Consider the following 21,147-nt stretch of genomic DNA (forward strand, 5'->3'; position numbering starts at 1 on the left):
TATGAGGTGTGCGCGCTAGAAGCGTGTTATCTGCTGTGATAACAGTTACAGCCCCGCTCCTGTGCCAGGTAAGTCCACTACGGGATCACTATAGCCCGTGCTACCTGGAACTTTTTTGTTCCCAGTAGCTGAATCTTAAACAACATGCTGTAATGCTAACTCGTATGTATACATTTTCGCGTGGCCGCCACATTGACGGGGTTAAGTTACACTACGCAGTAGTGTAGTGGGTTTATGTTTATGAACCCTCACCCATTTTTTGTTGTGGAAAAGTCATAATGCACAGCGTGATTAAACCCCTCCTAATGCAGTGTGAGTGAGTCCCAGCAAATAGTATGAATGAGTCCCAGCAAACAGCATGAATGAGTCCCAACAAACAGCATGAATGAGTCCCAGCAAACAGCATGAATGAGTCCCAACAAACAGCATGAATGAGTCCCAGCAAACAGCATGAATGAGTCCCAACAAACAGCATGAATGAGTCCCAACAAACAGCATGAATGAGTCCCAGCAAACAGCATGAATGAGTCCCAGCAAACAGCATGAACGAGTCCCCAGCAAACAGCATGAATGAGTCCCAGCAAACAGCATGAACGAGTCCCCAGCAAACAGCATGAATGAGTCTTAGCAAACAGCATGAATGAGTCCCAGAAAACAGCATGAATGAGTCCCAGCAAACACAGCACAAGTGAGCCCCAGCAAGCACAGCACGAGTGAGCCCCAGCAAGCACAACACAAGTGAACCCCAGCAAGCATAGCACAAGAGAACCCCAGCAAGCACAACACAAGTGAACCCCGGCAAGCACAGCACAAGTCAGCCCCAGCAAGCACAGCACAAGTGAGCCCCAGCAAGCACAGCACAAATGAGCCCCAGCAAGCACAGCACAAGTGAGCCCCAGCAAGCACAGCACAAATGAGCCCCAGCAAGCACAGCACGAGTCAGCCCCCAGCAAGCACAGCACGAGTCAGCCCCAGCAAGCACAGCAAGCAGAGTCACTTGTAGCTGAGCCAAGGGTGAGAGGCAGCAACAGCAGGCGATCAATAACTCCCCCCACAGACGACCAGCCACACACACGCGCTCAGCACCTCGTCACTTGAGCTCCCTCCCTCCCTTCAGCGTTTATCCCCACACAAACCGTAGTGATCTATGCGCGAACCGGTTGATAAAGAGAGGTGATATATATATAACATGTGAGAACACGTGTACCAGGCTACAGTGTGTGAGGGGATACGGAGGGAGGGTGTAGAGCAGTTCCCTGAAGGTAAACTAAGCATGTACAGGCAGTGATGGTGCTGGACACGCCAGGAATGACGGAACACTCGCCTGTAGAGGAGGGTAAGTATATATATATATATATCCCTCTTCTAGGAGCAGGAGCTACTCTTTAAGGACGCCTCTAAGGCCCTCTATAGAGGCAGGAGGAGGAGGGGTGTTAAAAGGAAGAAAGCGTGACTTAGAGTGGTGTCAAGGCGTTATGTCATGCAGGTATATCATGCATTATCACGCCATAACCACATATCCTGCTCTTTATTAAACTCTGTGGCTTTGATGTTGACCAATGGTATATTTCTTAAGCTGCTGCTGCTCTACTATTTAAGAGCTCCTCTTATCGGTAATTTTGTTTGTTAACCATTTGAATTAGGTAGCTGTAGCCTACACAATAATATAGATAATGGTACAGTTATACACTGATACTATTATCTCTGGTGCATGACGCAAACCTTATGTTGCCATTGTGAAAGATGTGCAATATATATATATATATATATATATATATATATATATATATATATATATATATATATATATATATATATATATATATATAATTATAGCTAGAGGGAATTCATAAAAGCGATACAGAGTTGAACAGTAAAAACAGTGATAAAGCTATTATGAACTATAAACGAGGAGGTCTAATTAATAAAAGCCAGCAGGTCTCCACAATTAAGCTCAAGAGTATATACGATAAGGCTCATGGGTCCTGTAAGACTGGTTTGTGTCCTCGGCTCATCCGAGGCACCCAGGTTCAATCCCACACGGCAGGACAGAAATGATTGGGCACCTTTTCGTTCCATGGTGTGCCCTGGGTTGGTTTTAATTACCCCTGTCTCGACAGGGGTAATTTAAACATAAGTCAGCAGTCATTGCATAGAATACCGACAGCTGGAAACATGGTCAAGAGGTTATATTTATATACATATATTATGCATGGGGATTATTTATACATTGGTGCGGGTGGGGGGAGAGAGACAAATGCTGGCGTACCTAGATGAAGGACACAACTGTTCACAAGTTATAAGCACACTCATCATCGCAGACCCCAACTCATGTGAATCATCACACGGTGTGTGTGTGTAAATTGATGCGCACTCAAGGTACAGCACCAAGGAGAGAGGGAATTATCAAGGGAAAGCGTTGTTGCTGTTTAAGATTCAACTACTCTGAACTAAAAGTTCCAAGTAGCACGGGCTATGGTGAGCCCGTTGTGAACTTACCTGGCACAAGAGCGAGAACCTTTCCTTTTAATTGATATGTTCACTTAGTAAATAGGTAACTGTTATAGGGATTGGATCCTGGGAAGGTCAGTCATAACAAGCTTTCTATTCCCGATAAAAAACTATAGATCCATAATATACGTAATTTTTTCATATATTATAACTCAATTTCCTGCCTATATATGGACAGTAAGTGTGAAAATAGACTATATGCTTTCCTCAACTGAGTATACGGACTCTCTGCTTGCATGGTTGTCGTTCGATCCCCGTCGATGGTTTAAGTGATTGGTCACCGTTCCTTCCTCTTATCCTGATATCCCAGCTCCTTGTCCTCGTATCCCAGCACCTTGTCCTCGTATCCCAGCTCCTTGTCCTCATATTCCAGCTCCTTGTCCTCATATCCCAGATCCTTGTCCTCATATCCCAGCTCCTTGTTATATCCCAGCTCCTGTCCTCATATCCCAGCTCCTTGTTATATCCCAGCTCCTGTCCTCATATTCCAGCTCCTTGTCCTCATATCCCAGATCCTGTCCTCATATCCCAGCTCCTTGTTATATCCCAGCTCCTGTCCTCATATCCCAGCTCCTTGTCTTCATATCCCAGCTCCATGTTCTCATATCCCAGCTCCTTGTCCTCATATCCCAGCTCCTTGTTCTCATATCCCAGCTCCTTGTCCTCATATTCCAGCTCCTTGTCCTCATATCCCAGCTCCTTGTCCTCATATCCCAGCTCCTTGTCCTCATATCCCAGCTCCTTGTCTTCATATCCCAGCTCCTTGTCCTCATATTCCAGCTCCTTGTCCTCATATCCCAGCTCCTTGTCCTCATATTCCAGCTCCTTGTCCTCATATCCCAGCTCCTTGTCCTCATATCCCAGCTCCTTGTCCTCATATCCCAGCTCCTTGTCCTCATATCACAGCTCCTTGTCTTCATATCCCAGCTCCTTGTCCTCATATTCCAGCTCCTTGTCCTCATATCCCAGCTCCTTGTCCTCATATCCCAGCTCCTTGTCCTCATATCCCAGCTCCTTGTCCTCATATTCCAGCTCCTTGTCCTCATATCCCAGCTCCTTGTCCTCATATCCCAGTTCCTTGTCCTCATATTCCAGCTCCTTGTCCTCATATCCCAGCTCCTTGTCTTCATATCCCAGCTCCTTGTCCTCATATCCCAGCTCCTTGTCTTCATATCCCAGCTCCTTGTTTTATTGTGGTCAGTCGCAGAATGCGGTGTAGACTGTCGTAATTAATTCCGTTTGGAAGCTTTTGCCTTGTTTAAAGTCAAGAAGCGCAATGTTTTCCCTCGCTTGTAAATGGAGCCAAAGACACACGCATAAATAATAGATTTTTTATGTAAATATGGCTACTGTTCTTGAGGGAAGCTCTTGTAGAAATTAACTACATGTAAACTGCCCTAAATTTAGTAAAGTGTGTCATAGTTGTGGCTTTTAGTAAATTCTAATTAAGCGTCTGGGTCAGTGTCATTAAAGTCGGTTTTCTGGAAGTTTTCAATTTTTCCGTTCTCTTTTGAAGTGTGGAAACATGTTAAAATCCTGATGAAGAATTGTAACGATTGCGCCAACATAACCACCCCGCCAACATAACCACCCCGCCAACATAACCACCCCGCCAACATAACCACCACGCCAACACAACCACCGCGCCAACACAACCACCACGCCAACACAACCACCCCGCCAACACAACCACCACGCCAACACAACCACCACACCAACATAACCACCGCGCCAACACAACCACCACGCCAACATAACCACCACGCCAACATAACCACCGCGCCAACACAACCACCACGCCAACATAACCACCACGCCAACATAACCACCACGCCAACATAACCACCACGCCAACATAACCACCACGCCAACATAACTACCACGCCAACACAACCACCACGCCAACACAACCACCACGCCAACATAACCACCACGCCAACATAACCACCCCGCCAACATAACCACCGCGCCAACACAACCACCACGCCAACATAACCACCACGCCAGTATAACCACCCCGCCAACATAACCACCACGCCAACATAACCACCACGCCAACATAACCACCACGCCAATATAACCACCCCGCCAACATAACCACCACGCCAACATAACCACCACGCCAACATAACCACCCCGCCAACACAACCACCGCGCCAACATAACCACCACGCCAACATAACCACCGCGCCAACATAACCACCACGCCAACATAACCACCACGCCAACATAACCACCCCGCCAACACACTATCACAATTAACAATACAACTTTGACCAAACACTATAACCAATAACCACCAACCATTACAAATAGGAACAACCACAATCACTTCCACAACCACTACAAATACAATCAGAACCATATCAATCACCACCACACCTGTAGTTACCTCTGACATACAGTACTGTATAATTACAATCAAAGCTATCAGCTTCTGCAAACACAACCTCCACTACAAGTACACACACAACAAATTCCAACCAGCACAAAAACCAATACAACTTCCCCAATAGTTATAACCAGCATGATAAACATTACTACTATTACAGCGAACGACCACCACTTCAGAGATTTACGGGCTATTCGTGCCCGTGCGGCCTCTTGAGTGGCTTAATCTTCTTCATCAATCAATGACTTGAGACATAATCACCGCTATGGACAGGTACAGCATGGACAAAACCATGACAGAGGCTATCATAGGCAAGAAGAACACACTTCAACATGAACACTGATAAGGGAGAAATGTTTCTTCAGGAATATAACAAAGGAACAGAAAGAGAGAGAGCTACATGCAGTAGTGTAGGAGAGGATGATGCACAAGAAGTGTGTTGAAGTGAGTGTGAGACACCACGGCTACCACTACAGCTACAACTACCACTACAGCTACTACTACAGCTACAACTACCACTACAGCTACAACTATCACTACAGCTACAACTACAGCTACAACTACCACTACAGCTACAACTATCACTACAGCTACAACTACAGCTACAACTACCACTACAGCTACAACTATCACTACAGCTACAACTACAGCTACAACTACCACTACAGCTACAACTATCACTACAGCTACAACTACAGCTACAACTATCACTACAGCTACAACTATCACTACAGCTACAACTACAGCTACAACTATCACTACAGCTACAACTACAGCTACAACTACCACTACAGCTACAACTATCACTACAGCTACAACTACAGCTACAACTACCACTACAGCTACAACTATCACTACAGCTACAACTACAGCTACAACTATCACTACAGCTACAACTATCACTACAGCTACAACTACAGCTACAACTATCACTACAGCTACAACTACAGCTACAACTACCACGACTATACGACAGTCACAACTACCACAACAAACAACAAACTAAACGGCCACTATTATTACTACAAACACACTTGCTACACAAACACACACTCACAATGGCAAACATCAGTTGTTGTAATATTTGTATTACAGTATTTGTATTATTAAAATTATTCTAATTACTGTATCATATTATTAGTTATTGCTATTCCTGTGTTGTGTTTATATGTCTGTCACTCATATAAATATTACTATCCTCAGGAGGGGCGGTGAGTGCAGCAGGAGAGGAAGCCATCAGGTCAATCCTGGCATCACTTCGTGAGGCCATGAAAGGGGAAGAGGGCATTGGAGGGGTCTTGACTCCTGCCTTGGACCCCCTGGCTGTGGAGACCCAGACCATCACGCACCAGCACCCTGCGCTCAACATTGCCATCAAACTCTACAATATGGGCCTTTCGGTAAGGTTTCTCTCCTGACTTAGTTCTCTGTGAGATGCTGATCATTTACTACCCAAACTTCTGGTGCAGTAAGCTTACTTTTTATTACTTTTTGCATAGGTTACTTTATATTAATATAAATTAAAAGTGAGCTTAAGGATAGGAAAGAAATGAAGTGCATTCATGCAAATGTTAAAATAACTGGTCAGTAATATTGTTTGAGGATAACAAGTAGAGTAAGGATTTAAAATGTATTGTGGTAGGGAGAGCTGTTAGCCTCCAAACAAACATCAGAGGACTACATCTCTTATACTCATAAGAGTTAATAAAGAAAAAATACTCAATTGATACTGTACCTTTAATTTGCAGGGTCTCTCTGAGTTCATTATAGAAGATGTACGAGTGAATGTTCAGTTGCTAACGGTAACAATTAGTCTTAGCATCGACACACTTCTTCTTGATGGAGAATATGACCTGCAGGGTAAGCTTGTGAAGGTGATACCACTCTCAGCTCGAGGGCCATTCACAGTTACAACTAATAACGCAAAGGTAAATAACTGCACCATCAGCCTTACATGATATACAGTACTGTAATTTTAATATGACTCAGAGTTAAAATACACTACATAAGTGATTCACATTAACACTTAATATAACCACTGTATAGACTAAAAACAACTAATACAATAATAATACTGTACTGTAATACTACTACTACTAATAATAATAGTAATAATAATAATAATCATCTTGGTGATTACAGTACAAAATCTGTCTATAGATATTTAGATTTTTTATAATTTAGATTTTGTTTATAATTATAGATTACATATTTTTTACAAATTAAGATTATGTTCTATTCTATCATATTTAAATATGCACAATGTCATCTTCAGCCATAGACAATTATCATTGGATTTTCCACGAACATTGTTGGAACATTGTGCTCTCTTTAATCAACCCATTTGAAGGGTTTAATAATCTGTATTACAGTATTTATTTTGTACAAAAGTTTGCATTATCTGCATGCATAGTCATTTCCTTATTGTGACCTCTCTAAAGGCTTTTTCCATTTTACCAATTATGTACACATTTTTATTGACTGGCACAGTGTCTGCCATTTTCCATTTCTCCAGCAATTTACTTTCCTGGAGAGAAACTCAGAAAACATTCCAGAGCAGATAGTTAAGCTCTGCAGCACACTCCTTTAATATCCCTTGGTGATATTTCATCCTCTTCTATGGCATATTTAATAATTGTACCGCCACATTCTTTAATTATTTATACAGATTCAATCTCATTAGGTTCTTTAGAGCATTATGTCTGGTTTTATATATCAATATATACCTATGATTTAACACTTTGTTATTAAGGTTGAGCCTCTATTTCTCTCTCCACTCCCTACTTTAGTACTATAGTGCAGGTAGATAGTATAAATTTATACCTTGTTTTTCAACTTCAGAGGAATTTTGATTCATCAATAATGTCTTCCTATTTCTTTGGCCTTCTTTCAAACCATATCGCTTCTCTGTACAGTATCTATAAAATCTAGCTACTGTTTTATTGCATCTTAATTCTAATCCTTTTAAGTTCAGTACATCATTATTTCTTTAAGTGCTTGTAAGTTTGTGTAATTACCTAAGTGCAGTTACAGGATGAGAACTATGCTTGTGGTGTCCTATCTTCCCAGTTCTCTTTGTCATATGATGCTTTAAAACTACTGTACTGACAGTTTTGGCTTCCACCACCTCACTTAACTTATTCCAGCCGTCTACCACTCTGCAAAAGTGAACTTTCTAATGTGTTTTTGGCAGCTTTGTTTCTTTAAATTTAACCTGTCTTCCTGTCCTTGAAGTTTCAGTTTTTAAAATTCTTCTTTGTATGTATGTGTGTGTAATTACTTAAGTGTAGTTACAGGATGAGAACTATGCCCATGGTGGCCTGTCTTCACAGTACTCTTTGTCTTGTCACTTTGAAATTACTAATGGGTTAACATCCACTGCCTTCTCACTCAACTTGTTCCAACTGTCTACCACCCTGTTTACAAAAGAGAACTTTCTAATATTTGTGTAATTACCTAAGTGTAGTTACAGGATGAGAGCTACGCTAGTGGTGTCCCGTCTTCCCAGTACTCTTTGTCATATAACGCTTTGAATACAAAATGTGTGTGTACATATTTTTACCTAGTTGTGTTTATGGGACTGAACCGTAACTCCTGAATCAATATACAGTATTCATCTTTAGTTTGAGCGATAATTCTCACTAATATTATTTTAAGACTACAGTATTTCTTAATAGTGACCACAGTATTGGTATCTGCTTCTCAGGTCACTCTTCGTGTAAAGTTGAAAGAATGTCGTGGACGTCTTGAGGTGAGAGATCTGAGCAGTGAACTTATCCTAGAGAGTGTACAATGTCGCCTCTCACATATGACTGGAGGGGCCCTCGTTAGCAAAGTTGTAAATTCCATACTTACTGATCTGCTCAGAAGAGAAAAGCAGAATCTGGAAGATTATCTTGGTTTTGTACTCAAAACATTACTAAATAACGAGCTCAAGAATTTCAATCTTGGCGTATCCCTCCAACTCCTGCGTACAAGTGACAAATACATGCGCAGAGGCTCATTATATTAATTTTATACCTGAGGAGCAACCCTAGTTCTAATATTGAGTTAGAGTATTTTATAATTAGAAGCAGATAAACTGTAAAAAAAGACTTTAGATAACGTTAGATGAAGGCAGATTTTTGTACATTTCTTTTACTAGTGATTTCCCTGTCATCCAAATTTATGAGAACACCACGTATAGAAATGGAAAAGGGAGGTCAAGAATAGTTTTGAAGTTGATTAGCTAACATAAAGTTGTGTACAATGTCTCTTATAAGTCAGTATTATAAGTCAGGTTCTTGTTTGTTAGAGATGAATTATATATGAACTAGACTTCTCAGTGTGTGCTAATGATGAATAATAATGAAGTTGATCATTTAAGTAAACAATACTCATAAGGTTAATAAATCAATAATTTTGTATCTGTAATAGGTTTCAGTGAACATTTATAATAGGAAACAATATCATAGCATATTCAAACAATGTGCCAACATCATGAGGTGATTAGATCACTGTACACTGTGTATACATTATGTTATATGTGACTAATGAGCATGACTAAGAAAATTATGTAGGATAAAGACAATTTCAATTATTAAGGTTACAGCAACAATTACAATAATTTGCTTAAAAGAAATGAGTGGTGACACATTATCATGTGAGAAACCTGCATTTTAAGGGAGTCTTATCACTGGTGCATTCCTTTGAAGAAAATGTGGATCAAAGCATTTCTTCATGTAACTCATGTAACCTATAGATACGGGTTACTGAATTACTGTATAGTTATTTTATATTTGTCATGCGGTAACTGGAAATTAATGGTATGTTTGTATAAATATAATTTCATATATATTTCCCAGTTCCCAGTTTGACATCTGTTAATTTTAAAATATTAATTATGATATGAAGTTATAGCTTTGTGGGGTTGTTGCCGACCTTTTAGAGGCATGCAGGTGATACAATATATTTCTTGCTATAAGGGACACTGGGGCAGGGCCAGAGAAGCACCTTCTGGGGAACTCAACCTTTCCAAATCACTTTTCTTCTTGGTTGGGGAACATAACTTCTCCCACTTTGTTGAGAAACAGAATCCCATCCCCTTTGACTAGGAGACAGAAGCTGTTTCTCTTAGCAGGGAAAGACAACTACTTTCCCTTGGCTGATTAGCACAACCTATTCCCATTGCCTAGGTTACAGTATTATAAGTATTAAAAGTATTATTCGATACCTGATCAACCAGGCTGTGACTCAAATGGTAGGCTACGAGCAGCCGCATCCAACAGCCTGGTTGACAAGTCCAGCAGCGAGGAGGCCTGGTCAACAACCAGGCCGCGGGGTTGCTAAGCTCCGAAATCACCTCAAGGTAACTTCAAGGTAACTTCAAGGTAAAGGTACATATGCAGCATAACATGTATTATCATATGTAATCATTTAATGCCAACAATTTTCTGTGTTGAAGGAAATTGCTAGCTTGGGAACTTGGCAGTACCAACTGAGCGGGTACGAATCCTCCTCACGGCTCCTACTGATTTTCTCATTGATACTGTACACGTTAATGTATAATGTAATGTAATGTTAATGTATCAATAATCGATACATATTGATCACATTAATGTGAGTTCATTGTGCAATTTCCTGTGTTCTTGTGTATATAGGGAGAGATGTATTACAATGCGTCCTCCAAAAGTGATAGTTCACATAACTACTGTGGACGTTAGGTACAAAATATGGACTGTTGCACAAAGAAGGTCCATGTTTTGTACCATTGGAACTTTAGAGGCCATAAAAAATTGAAACAACCTAACAATACACTGAATCTAACCTGTCCTAGGCCTAAATAAGCAATCCTAGTTCTTATATATGCAATTTTAGGTCTGCCTTAGTATATTTATGTACTGTACTAGGCCTAGGAAAATTTAGGTTTGGTTACCTTATTCTTGGGCCCTCAACAAAATTGATAGTACAAAACGTGGACTTAATTTGCAATAGTCCATACTTTATACATGTCATCCATAGTAGCTATAGGTGCTATCATTTTTGGAGGACAGTAGTGTTGAGCGGCTCTTTGTCAGCCTCCATAACTGTTATATAATAACTATAAAATCATTTTGTGTTGGATGATTGTAGTAGTGAATGAGACACTAGAGTTAACATGGGAGCTCAGTGCACATTGGTTTAGTTATTGAAAATGCTCTTTGTAATTTTTATGATTTTATACTTCAAAGGGCATGGCTAGATATACTGTAGTAGATTATTAAATACCATTTCTGTAATGCACAAAGGTTAGGAAATGGGTCCCCCTTTTTATCCTTCTCTGGGTTTGCCACTGGAACAATCATAGGGTCTTTTGCCCTCTTTTTTTTTAAATAAAATATAAATTCTATTGTTATTTATTTGTCAGTGTTACAAATATTGATCTCTGGATTAGACTACTTATTCAATTACTTAATCTTCTCTAGTGATAACAGAATCTGAATAAATATGCCTTCTTATCTTATACAGTAATTGGATCGATGAAAATGAAATAACTTGCAAAGACAATCTCCGCCTTACATCTTACACAAGCCGGGAAAATAATGCTGGAGAGGGGCAGATATATTCACTCGTGGCTTCATAAGCTTTGCAAAAACTTTGCAAGATATCCAATAAACTTCTTACCTATCACAGGAACACATTAATCATGATTTTTGTTAATGAATGAAATTTAATGAAATTTAGAAATTCAATTCAATTATGTACTCTGGAATTAAATTTTAAATTTAGTTTTCCTCATTCTTTATATAGTGTATATATCTAAAGGTTATATTCAAAGTTAAACATTTATATTTTCATTTTAATTTGATCAAAATTAAAATATATACTGTATAATATAACAATAATTTAGATACAAATATATCAAAATTTAACTACCGTAACTATAATGACTGGTAGTATTGGAGTTTTTACTTTTAAAAAAAGACAAGACATTAGAAGTTTGTAAAGTAGCTTTTCAGTTAAATGTTTCGTCAATATTTAAAGCTATTTCTTCAATGTTTAGATACAACCTGATACTGTGTATATATTTATATATGCAAAGAATGTTTTATTATGCTGTTACAAGAGAAGTTTGACCATTATGAAGCTACTTAGTGTGGCTGTGTTCCTCTCACAGCTGGTGTGTAAGAGGCGAGAGAGTTTGTTTACTGTGCTGATACATGTGTGTGTGTGTGTCTTGCGTTTATATTTTGACAATTCAAGGCTAAGTAAGCTTGTTATACAAAAAAGTCAAGCAGTATCATTAGATGTATATACCTGTATATAGTTTTATGGTTCCACATTTAGTATCCTTTTGAAAGGAAGCGGGTTTATTATTTTGATTACACTCCTTTGGCGTTCTATCCATATATGTATCCCCAGTACTCTGAGGAGCTGGTTCTTTTATTGTAGATTAAGAATACTGCTCAAGCAGGATATGATGTGTTTATTGAACTTTGAACTGTCTTGGAAGCTCAAGTCTCATGCTTAGTATCCAGTTTATATGCAATATATGATTGTAATTAATTGACACACAAGTATTTATAATTTTCATTGAATTGTTAAGTTTACTTAGAGTGTTTAGATGTGTATTTTCCTGTTTGATTAGATATGTAAAGATTTATTACTCCAAAGATTATATGATTATATATATGGCAGAATGATACATACAGTATTTATATTTACAATAATTCAAGAGCAGGATGTATACATTTTATTTTAATTAGTAGTTGATTGATAAAAACTGAAGTTGCTTTTCAGCAGTTTTTACTGTTAAAATCTTCAAAAATTAAGAAGTGTAAATGTCTATAGAGGGAAAAGAAAATATTGACATCCCTCACTTTTGTCTTTAAACTCCTCTTTTACTATACAAGGACCTCTATATCAAGGGATCTTAGTACATCTTTCAACTTCACATATCTCCTCATCTCCTGTGCCTTCACTTTTTCCTAGTACTTCTTTTCATCTTTTGTCTTCCCTCCCTACCCCCCACCCCTACACTCTAGAAAATACAAAATATAGTGTTATTACTTCTTGAAATTCACACCGGTGTGAATATAACACTTTGAAAGTCAAAAGGGTACTGAGGGGAATTTAACTCGCAGCCAAAAATCTCTGAAGTTGACAAATTACCATTTGTGCTATGAGCAGGTCCTTTCCATCCTTTTCATATGATCCTGAATTTACCTGAGGGCCACATCTCGCTAGTGGCCTCGACAAAGACAGGAAGCCGGTGACTTGTCAAAGGTCCCTCTATTTGTCCTGATGATTTTACCCAGCTGAATTTTTAATTCCACCCGCCAAACACACACCGAAACTACGACGTTGGTACAACGTTCGAACAAGTTTTAACACCTCCTAACCAGTTATAACAACCAATATAACAAGTTGTAACAACGTTCTAATACGTCATAAACACGTTAAGCCAAGATGTAACAACTCTATTACATGTTGTAACAAGCGGAAAATAGAGACAGTTTCGGTTTGTGTTTCCAGGGCAGCACTTGATGGATGGTTGAGAGACTGGATGGCTCACTGCTTACAGGTTGGTGTTCAATTCCCCAACCGTCCAATTTGTTGAGTACCATTCCTTCTATCCTTTCCTAAATCCTTATCCTCTTCCCATCCAAGTGCTATATAGCCATAATGGCTTAGTGCTTTCTCCTGACTATTACCTTTTACCTGTTCATAGCATGATTAGTAATGTGTTTACTTGTGAGACCTTTGATTGTTGTGTTCCATCCATTGTTATACAGTATTATATAATTAATGTTTGAAAACAAAGCAGTATTATCAGAACTAGTGTGCCTATAGAAAATAGATAATTTAGATATACTGTACACATGGCCTTTTGAGATTAATATGAATGATTGTTTCCCTGTTGTATATAGGATGCAAAGGGCAGCTTTAAGGTTAGTGTTATAATGTCACTTTAAACGATGGTGGGAAGAAAATGTATGAAAATGAGAATGAGAATGAGAATGTCATAAAAAAATTATGGAAACATAGTCTTATTTATTAGACCGTGGCTTTGTGTACCTCTGAGGCTTTTAGGCTCTGTTTAGTGACATTTAATGTGCTGTTACTGTATGGCACATCGTAACATGAGTTATTGATACAATATACTGTACATGGAATATAGAAATTGATAACTATGTGAAAATTTATGGCATTGAAATGACAGTAATACAAATATGTATTGCTTTTAAAAACAAGAAAACAGTTTATAGAAAGTGTAGCACTTTAGCAGCCATTACTAATTTGCAATAATGTATCTGGGCAGCATAAAATTTCTCTGTGTTAGTTGCCTTACATAATAGGCCATGACCATCTTGGTACTTGATTTGTTCCTACACTGATTTTATAGATTTCGATGACTTTATTTCCTGGAACATAATTTTTTTAGAGTACAGTACATTATTTACCATTTTGATTTAAATTTTATCAAGCAAGAAGTTCTTGGGAATTCTTGTTTTATTAAGCAAAGGTTCTTGGAAATTCTAACATACACATGGGGTAATATAATTTGTGTATTTTAATTCTCTGCAACATTTTGTGTAGGCATTTGTAATGTTTGTACAGAGGGTCCAAATGTGTGTCTTCGTGAACATTTTCATTAATGCTTGTTTTTAATAAAAAGAATAACTCTTGTATGTTATAATGATGAAGGAGTAAATACCCAAGTTTCTGGAGATTATATATTATGCACCACTGTAGATAGAATTTCATGTGGCCTAAATAAATGAATACCTAATTAAACTAGCGTAATGTGGTGTGCAGTTCTTCCGAGATTACCTTGACTACTTACAAACAGCTTTTTAAAGGAGGATAAAATGACAGTAAAATGTTGACCAAACCACACACTAGAAGGTGAAGGGACGACGACGTTTCGGTCTGTCCTGGACCATTCTCAAGTCGATTGTGATCGACTTGAGAATGGTCCAGGACTGACCGAAACGTCGTCGTCCCTTCACCTTCTAGTGTGTGGTCTGGTCAACATTCTTCAGCCACGTTATTGTGACTCATCGCCTGCATGACAGTAAAATTGTTTAATCTAGTGTAATTTAGGCTTTCTAATTTATGGGTTACTTATACCATCAGTAATATATCAATTGAATAAAATTTCTTGATTCTATGGAAATACAATTTTAATTGCTATATCTATATCATTTTCTCTTTTACATATACTGTATATTGATTTAGTCTATTAGATAAACTGTATACAATATGGTGTACTGAAATTTGGAAGCATAAAAAAGCAACAGTTAGGATGTTATTTGTATAATCTTCATATCTGTAACTCTGTACAAACTCATTTTATTGAGTCACATTAGAATTATCCCTACCCCATTAGTATGTGGTACACTTGTATACAAAGCATTTCAATTCAATGTTATTCCAATTATTAAATACAAGATGAAGCACAGTGAGTGCTCCAGCATGATGGTATAGCCATAACAGTGATGATTACAGGTGTCTCATCTGTGATACTCTAGTTATATATACGTGTTTCATCAGTGATGGTTACAGGTGTGTTTCGGCAATGTTGGTTACAGAATCTCATCAGTGATGATTACAGGTTTGTCATCTGTGGTGGTTACCGATTGGCTTGGTTACAGGTTACAGGTCGTGACTTACAGCATATCACAACTGCCTCTTGCAGCTCAAGGTATTGACCTTCTGCTTGAGGTAGTACAGTACACTTTAGGTGAGACTGTGGGTTGGCTCTTGCCTAAGTGAGGAATTAGTTAAGCATGATTGAAATATTATTTTTACAGCCCATCATCCTGTTTAGACAGTACAGTACTTATAGTAACAATGTGGATGATCGTACATATATTGATATACAGTACCGTGTTGACAAAATGGACAATTAGAAAGTAGATTTTGGAACTATTGAATTTGAACAAATTGGAAGAGGTTTTGTATATGTTGCTAATAAAACCTAGCCTAACTATCCTAATCCTACTATCTGAGGCCTAATATAATACACATATGTGCTATACATACTAGGCTAAGGAATATTTATGGTAAGTTTGTTTTTAGCTTTATTTTTCTCACTCATATAATGTGAATAGTACCAAATTCTACTATCTAACTGTCAAATTATGTCAATATATGTACGATGGTGCACATTTTACAGAAAGCACTATCCACAGGAGGATGGGTTGCATTTGAAAAAAAATGGGTAAATTGTTCCATGAAAGTACGTATAGTGAAAATTAATGTGTAGCATGAGTATAGAGTTTTGTAGTTGGTTTGATTAAAGATTTAGAATGGATTAGCATGTATATCCACACCACAGCTTTTACTGCCATGTCTGACAAAGACTCTGCCTGTTGAGTGTTATACAGAGTAATTAAGTCCGTCAGTAGTAGCTAGAAATATGTACAATTTTAAAATAATGAATATTGTCCATAAATGACATTTTTAGATAAGAGCCAGTATTATGCAATGTCTTTTTATATTCCTTTTCACCAAAGATAATTTTTTTAAAGTAATGATGCATTAAAATGTAATGCCACATTCTTCTTAATAGGATCTTTGTACTGTAAAGTGCTCTAATTATTTCTAGTATTTATTTCACATACAGTACTCTTAATTACTTGGACAAATGTGTGATATTTATATGTTCTTGATCTTCCAGAGCACTTGTAATCTACTGTCTGGCATCCATAATCATGTAAAGCAAAATAAACTTAATTTCAACTTAAAAACAGAAATCAGCATTTAAATATTTTTGAGTTTTAAGATGTTGGGAAATGGTTTGCAGATCTTGCCACAGAATATACTGCTTCACATCAAATGTTTATTTACAGTATTTCAGTACCAAAAGAAAATATTTTCCTTTGATTATAACTGTTGAGTACAACACTAACCATTATGCAGTTAGCATGTTAAAAAAATAGGCTGGGTGTTTGTTGAAGAATGTGGTAAATAATCCGTTACTCTACATTACCTATAATTTCAGTAAAGAGAATACAGTATATCTCTTTACAAATGTAATACAGTACTGTATATCTTGCAAGATATGTATTACCAAGAGCTTTTACTTAAGTATGTTGTTGCTGTTGATGATGTTATATAGTATATTGAAAGTGATGCTTAATGTACAAGTCTGCAAAGAAAATCATACCACATGATTACAATGGAATTTGAGTTTTGACTCTACTGTACACAGTTGGTTCATCAGTTTAGGTACTGTATACGGTTGACTCACCAGTTTAGGTACTGTACACAGTTGGTTCATCAGTTTAGGTACTGTACACGGTTGGTTCACCAGTTTTAAGTGCTGTACACGGTTGGTTCATCAGTTTAGGTACTGTATACGGTTGACTCACCAGTTTAGGTACTGTACACAGTTGGTTCATCAGTTTAGGTACTGTACACGGTTGGTTCACCAGTTTAAGTGCTGTACACGGTTGGTTCACCAGCTTAGGTACTGTATACAGTTGGCTCACCAATTTAGGTACTGTACATGGTTGCCTCACCAGTTTAGGTACTGTACACAGTTGGCTCACCAATTTAGGTACTATATTTCGGCATTGTCTTGTCAATTTCTAGATAAGATTGTTAGAATATATCCATGCATTATCTTCATATTGAAAAACAGATGTATTAACATGATAAAGCTGGCTTAACCACTGAACTGCGCAACGCACCTGCAGGCGCTCGACGAGGGGTGCGTAATGTGCCTCCGGGATCTTATATTGTTAGAGTTCCATTCAAAACTGGCGCGGTGATGCGGGTACAAAATGGATGCCTGGGAGCCCCAGTAATTGTCCGTCATCTTGAAAAAAATCCCAGCATGTCCTGTGGCCGTGGGGAGCCTCAATTTCAAAGAAGCAACCATGTCTGACGCATCGTCCATGAGCTCCCGCTCTTCGGTCACCAGCAGTCATGGAAAACGACTCTCTGAGGAGGAAATACGCGACATTTTGTCTGATGATGCTGCTATGGATGATGACGTAGACTATGATCCAGAGAAAGACCTTACACAGAGGTCTGATATGAGTGAGGGAGAGACTGAGGTGGATGATGTCGCAAGTGTGTACAGTACACACGCCTCACCCAGCCTGCCTCGCCACCCTGGGTCAACACCGTTAGAGTCACCACCACTATGTGTGTCGTCTGACACAAGTTTGTTCAGTGATAGTACTTGCGATGAATCTTTCTCAGGCTTCAGTGACATAGGTTCCGATACAAGTAGTGTTGACGACCCGAGTACATAGCGAGGGTGTTAATACAGTACAGTAGTTGGGATGTTATAAGCCACTATGTTTTCCCTATTTTTTCATGGTTTAACCAAATCTTTACAAACTTTGATTGATTTGGTGTAGAGCTGATGCTGTAATATGCAGCCAAATATTTTTAACAAGAAATCAATTTCTAAAATATATGCCCCCTATAACATTGCAAAACATGTTTACTGTACTATCTTTATTTCTATATGAGTGATCCTACCCTTCTGGTGCCTTCAAGATAATTCTAACATATAGAGCAGAAATTATTGAAAAGAAAATATTTAATTATTTTTTACCTGAATGTGAAATATATCTACTTTTGTCCAAAGAAAAATGATTAAATTGACATCAAAATCTGTACACTATCGGTCAGTTCACACTATGATAAGTTTTGTTTTGTGGTGAGAATATTAAGCATAGGCTTCTTTATGATCATCAAAAATGTGAAGAATGAACTGTAACTAATTGTCTCTTCAATTTCCCAAGGATATTGTAGCCAGATGTGCAATGATCACTGGAGGTCAGTCATCATCATCATCATTACACTGTTTTCCTGGGGTGATGAGGCATCAGCATTGAATTAATGTGAAACATGCAGAATCATTCGGTTACTCCTATTATAAGGTAAGATCTGCTGTATCATAAGACCAGAATCATATGAAGTCAGGTAGGAAAACATACTCAGCATCAAAGGAAACATTTCACACAATCCTTCCTGGGTCATTAGAAGTGCTAAGCAGTTATTAAATAAAATCCGTCACATAATTTTATTCAATGACTGCTTCAGTGACTCGAAGCTGACTTATTTCTGGGTTGTCACATTCTGTTGCTCCATAAGATAAACATTAAAAAACTGAGGCTAAAATAGAAAGAAATGCAGAAAAACTCACCTGTGTATAGAGTGGTGCTCAAAGAATGCTGAAGAATGAAGATGATACAGACTGGAAGAGACAGGCTGGGAGGTGAGTGCACCAGCACAGTTGCTGTAGGCAAAGAAACTGTGTAGTAACAGTGGTGACAGTGTGAAAAGAGTCACACACCAGAAGCACAAGTGATGGTGGTAGTTGCTTCATCACACCTATAGAAACTTCGAGCTCAGATATTGAAGCAAGACATAGCAGAAAAGGCCTTGTATGCAGAAAATCTATGCATGGACTGCCTTAACAAATCTGTGTGAAAAACCATGCTGGAGAAGCTTCGATAATGCTAAACTATATAAAAATATTAACCTTCAGGCTACGAGGGCCCATAACAATATGTTTTATTTATGGGCAATTAGCTTTGTGGGATCATAATACAGTATAGTATTATGCTTTATTATAGGGTGAAAACAAGCCAAATTCTATGGAAATTCATTCCCTATCTGCTGACTGAAATGACATTCAGAAAGTAGATGAAAACCTCCAGACTGGGGAACCCCGAGGTACAGATGCGCTGCCGCCAGGGGATGGAAAGCAGTGATGACCACACAGTTAACTGCTTGTTTGCAAGGGCCTGTTATTAGGTTTCATATAAATCTAGTACAGTACTGTACTATTATTGCAGTATTACATGTTTCAGTCACATTATAAGTTTATAACTGATTCCCAGAAATTCTTCTCATATTTGCCACATCTCTTTTTTCCTCATTACAACATTGTCATACTCCTCTTAAATTGATGTATTTGTGTGCATTTGTAGAAGTTATGAGTTTTTACTTCATCAATTTTTGTTTATTTTGTTATAAACTTGCATTTACTGTATGTAGAAGAGGTCAGGAACAGTAACTTAATACATGTTTCATTCTTGTTTCAATTAAGCTCTCCACAAGACTTCCACATTACTTCCAGCTCTTATCCTTTGTTGAACTCCATTCACCAAAGAAAGCTGTAAATCATTACAATGGGCATAAACTGGTTAACCAAGAGGGTTGGAGAATAAATGTGATCTAAGACAGTAATTATCTGTAGAGAATTAGAACTACGGTACAGTATTTCCATATGTAGCAGACAATAACGTGTTTACAGTAGAGTGAAACATACCAAACTAAAAAGGAGCACAAAGTTGAACTCTAACTTAAAAATAAAAATCAACCCCGTCCCACATTAGTACCTCAAATTCCCACTATTCTTGTGAAGCATCATCTTATTTCACCCCACCCTGTACAAGTGTTATTCATTGTGTATTGTAACTGTATCTATATAAGTTACAATAAACATCAAAGTATTTGATAAAGATGTAGTTCATGTAATGAATAAGAATTGTATGTTTTTTTTTATTTTTCAAATGGTGGCTAAAATCTTTCAGGATATCACAAGTACACAGATTTATTTATATACAACAAGTTTTATGTCAAGTGCTCAAGTGGGCTGTACTTTATATAACAAAAATACTGTTGATAATAGTTGTAAAAAGTCCCTTTGTATTCATATAATGAAGAATTAAAAATAAATGTTAGCACCAAATATACAGTATTAACAGTGCAGTCTTAGCAATTATATTTAGTCATCAGATGTTAAACGTTTGCATATATATTTTATTGTTTTGAAAAATGTCATATTAAATTCATTGCACTGGCCTTTTATAGCCTTTGTTATTAATCAACCCATACATTAAGGAACATTTTGAACTCTGACCACCTTTCAAGAACTATACAGTACCTCTGAACTGATAAAACTGCCGTCACACCTAAGTGAGATGGTAAGGGAGTGGTGGTCAGACTCCCTAACATGTGATATATGTACCCCCTTGCCTTTATTTGTCTCATTCTATCGTGAAAATAAACAGTAGTCAAGTTGTCCAAATTTCTGTATCCTGTATAAAAGAAAGTCAGCAAACAAGACTCTCTTAAAAGAAATATTTTATGAAGACAATAAGTCACAAAAACATGGTTGAAAAATAAGACACCCATCCCACAAATTTTAAATTAAATGAATTGACCGAGAATGAAAAGAACTGAAATTAAAAGAATACACTGAACAGTCGTATACACCTCTTGGGGTGTATTCTTTCTCCCGTGAATTG

General features: G+C 37.9%; 1 protein-coding gene across 1 annotated transcript; it reads left to right on the plus strand.

Annotated features, from left to right (window-relative positions):
- The first annotated feature begins 287 nt into the window (after nt 1-287).
- LOC123769198 (uncharacterized) lies at nt 288-20,920 on the plus strand. Its single transcript, XM_045760217.2, has 4 exons — nt 288-1,336; nt 6,107-6,303; nt 6,652-6,831; nt 8,610-20,920. Exons 1-4 carry the CDS (start codon nt 1,288-1,290, stop codon nt 8,913-8,915), a joined length of 732 nt encoding a protein of 243 aa, XP_045616173.1. The 5' UTR covers nt 288-1,287; the 3' UTR covers nt 8,916-20,920.
- The last annotated feature ends 227 nt before the right edge of the window (nt 20,921-21,147 follow it).

The sequence above is a fragment of the Procambarus clarkii genome, chromosome 66 (genome assembly GCF_040958095.1).
Source record: "Procambarus clarkii isolate CNS0578487 chromosome 66, FALCON_Pclarkii_2.0, whole genome shotgun sequence".
NCBI classification, from domain to species: domain Eukaryota; kingdom Metazoa; phylum Arthropoda; class Malacostraca; order Decapoda; family Cambaridae; genus Procambarus; species Procambarus clarkii.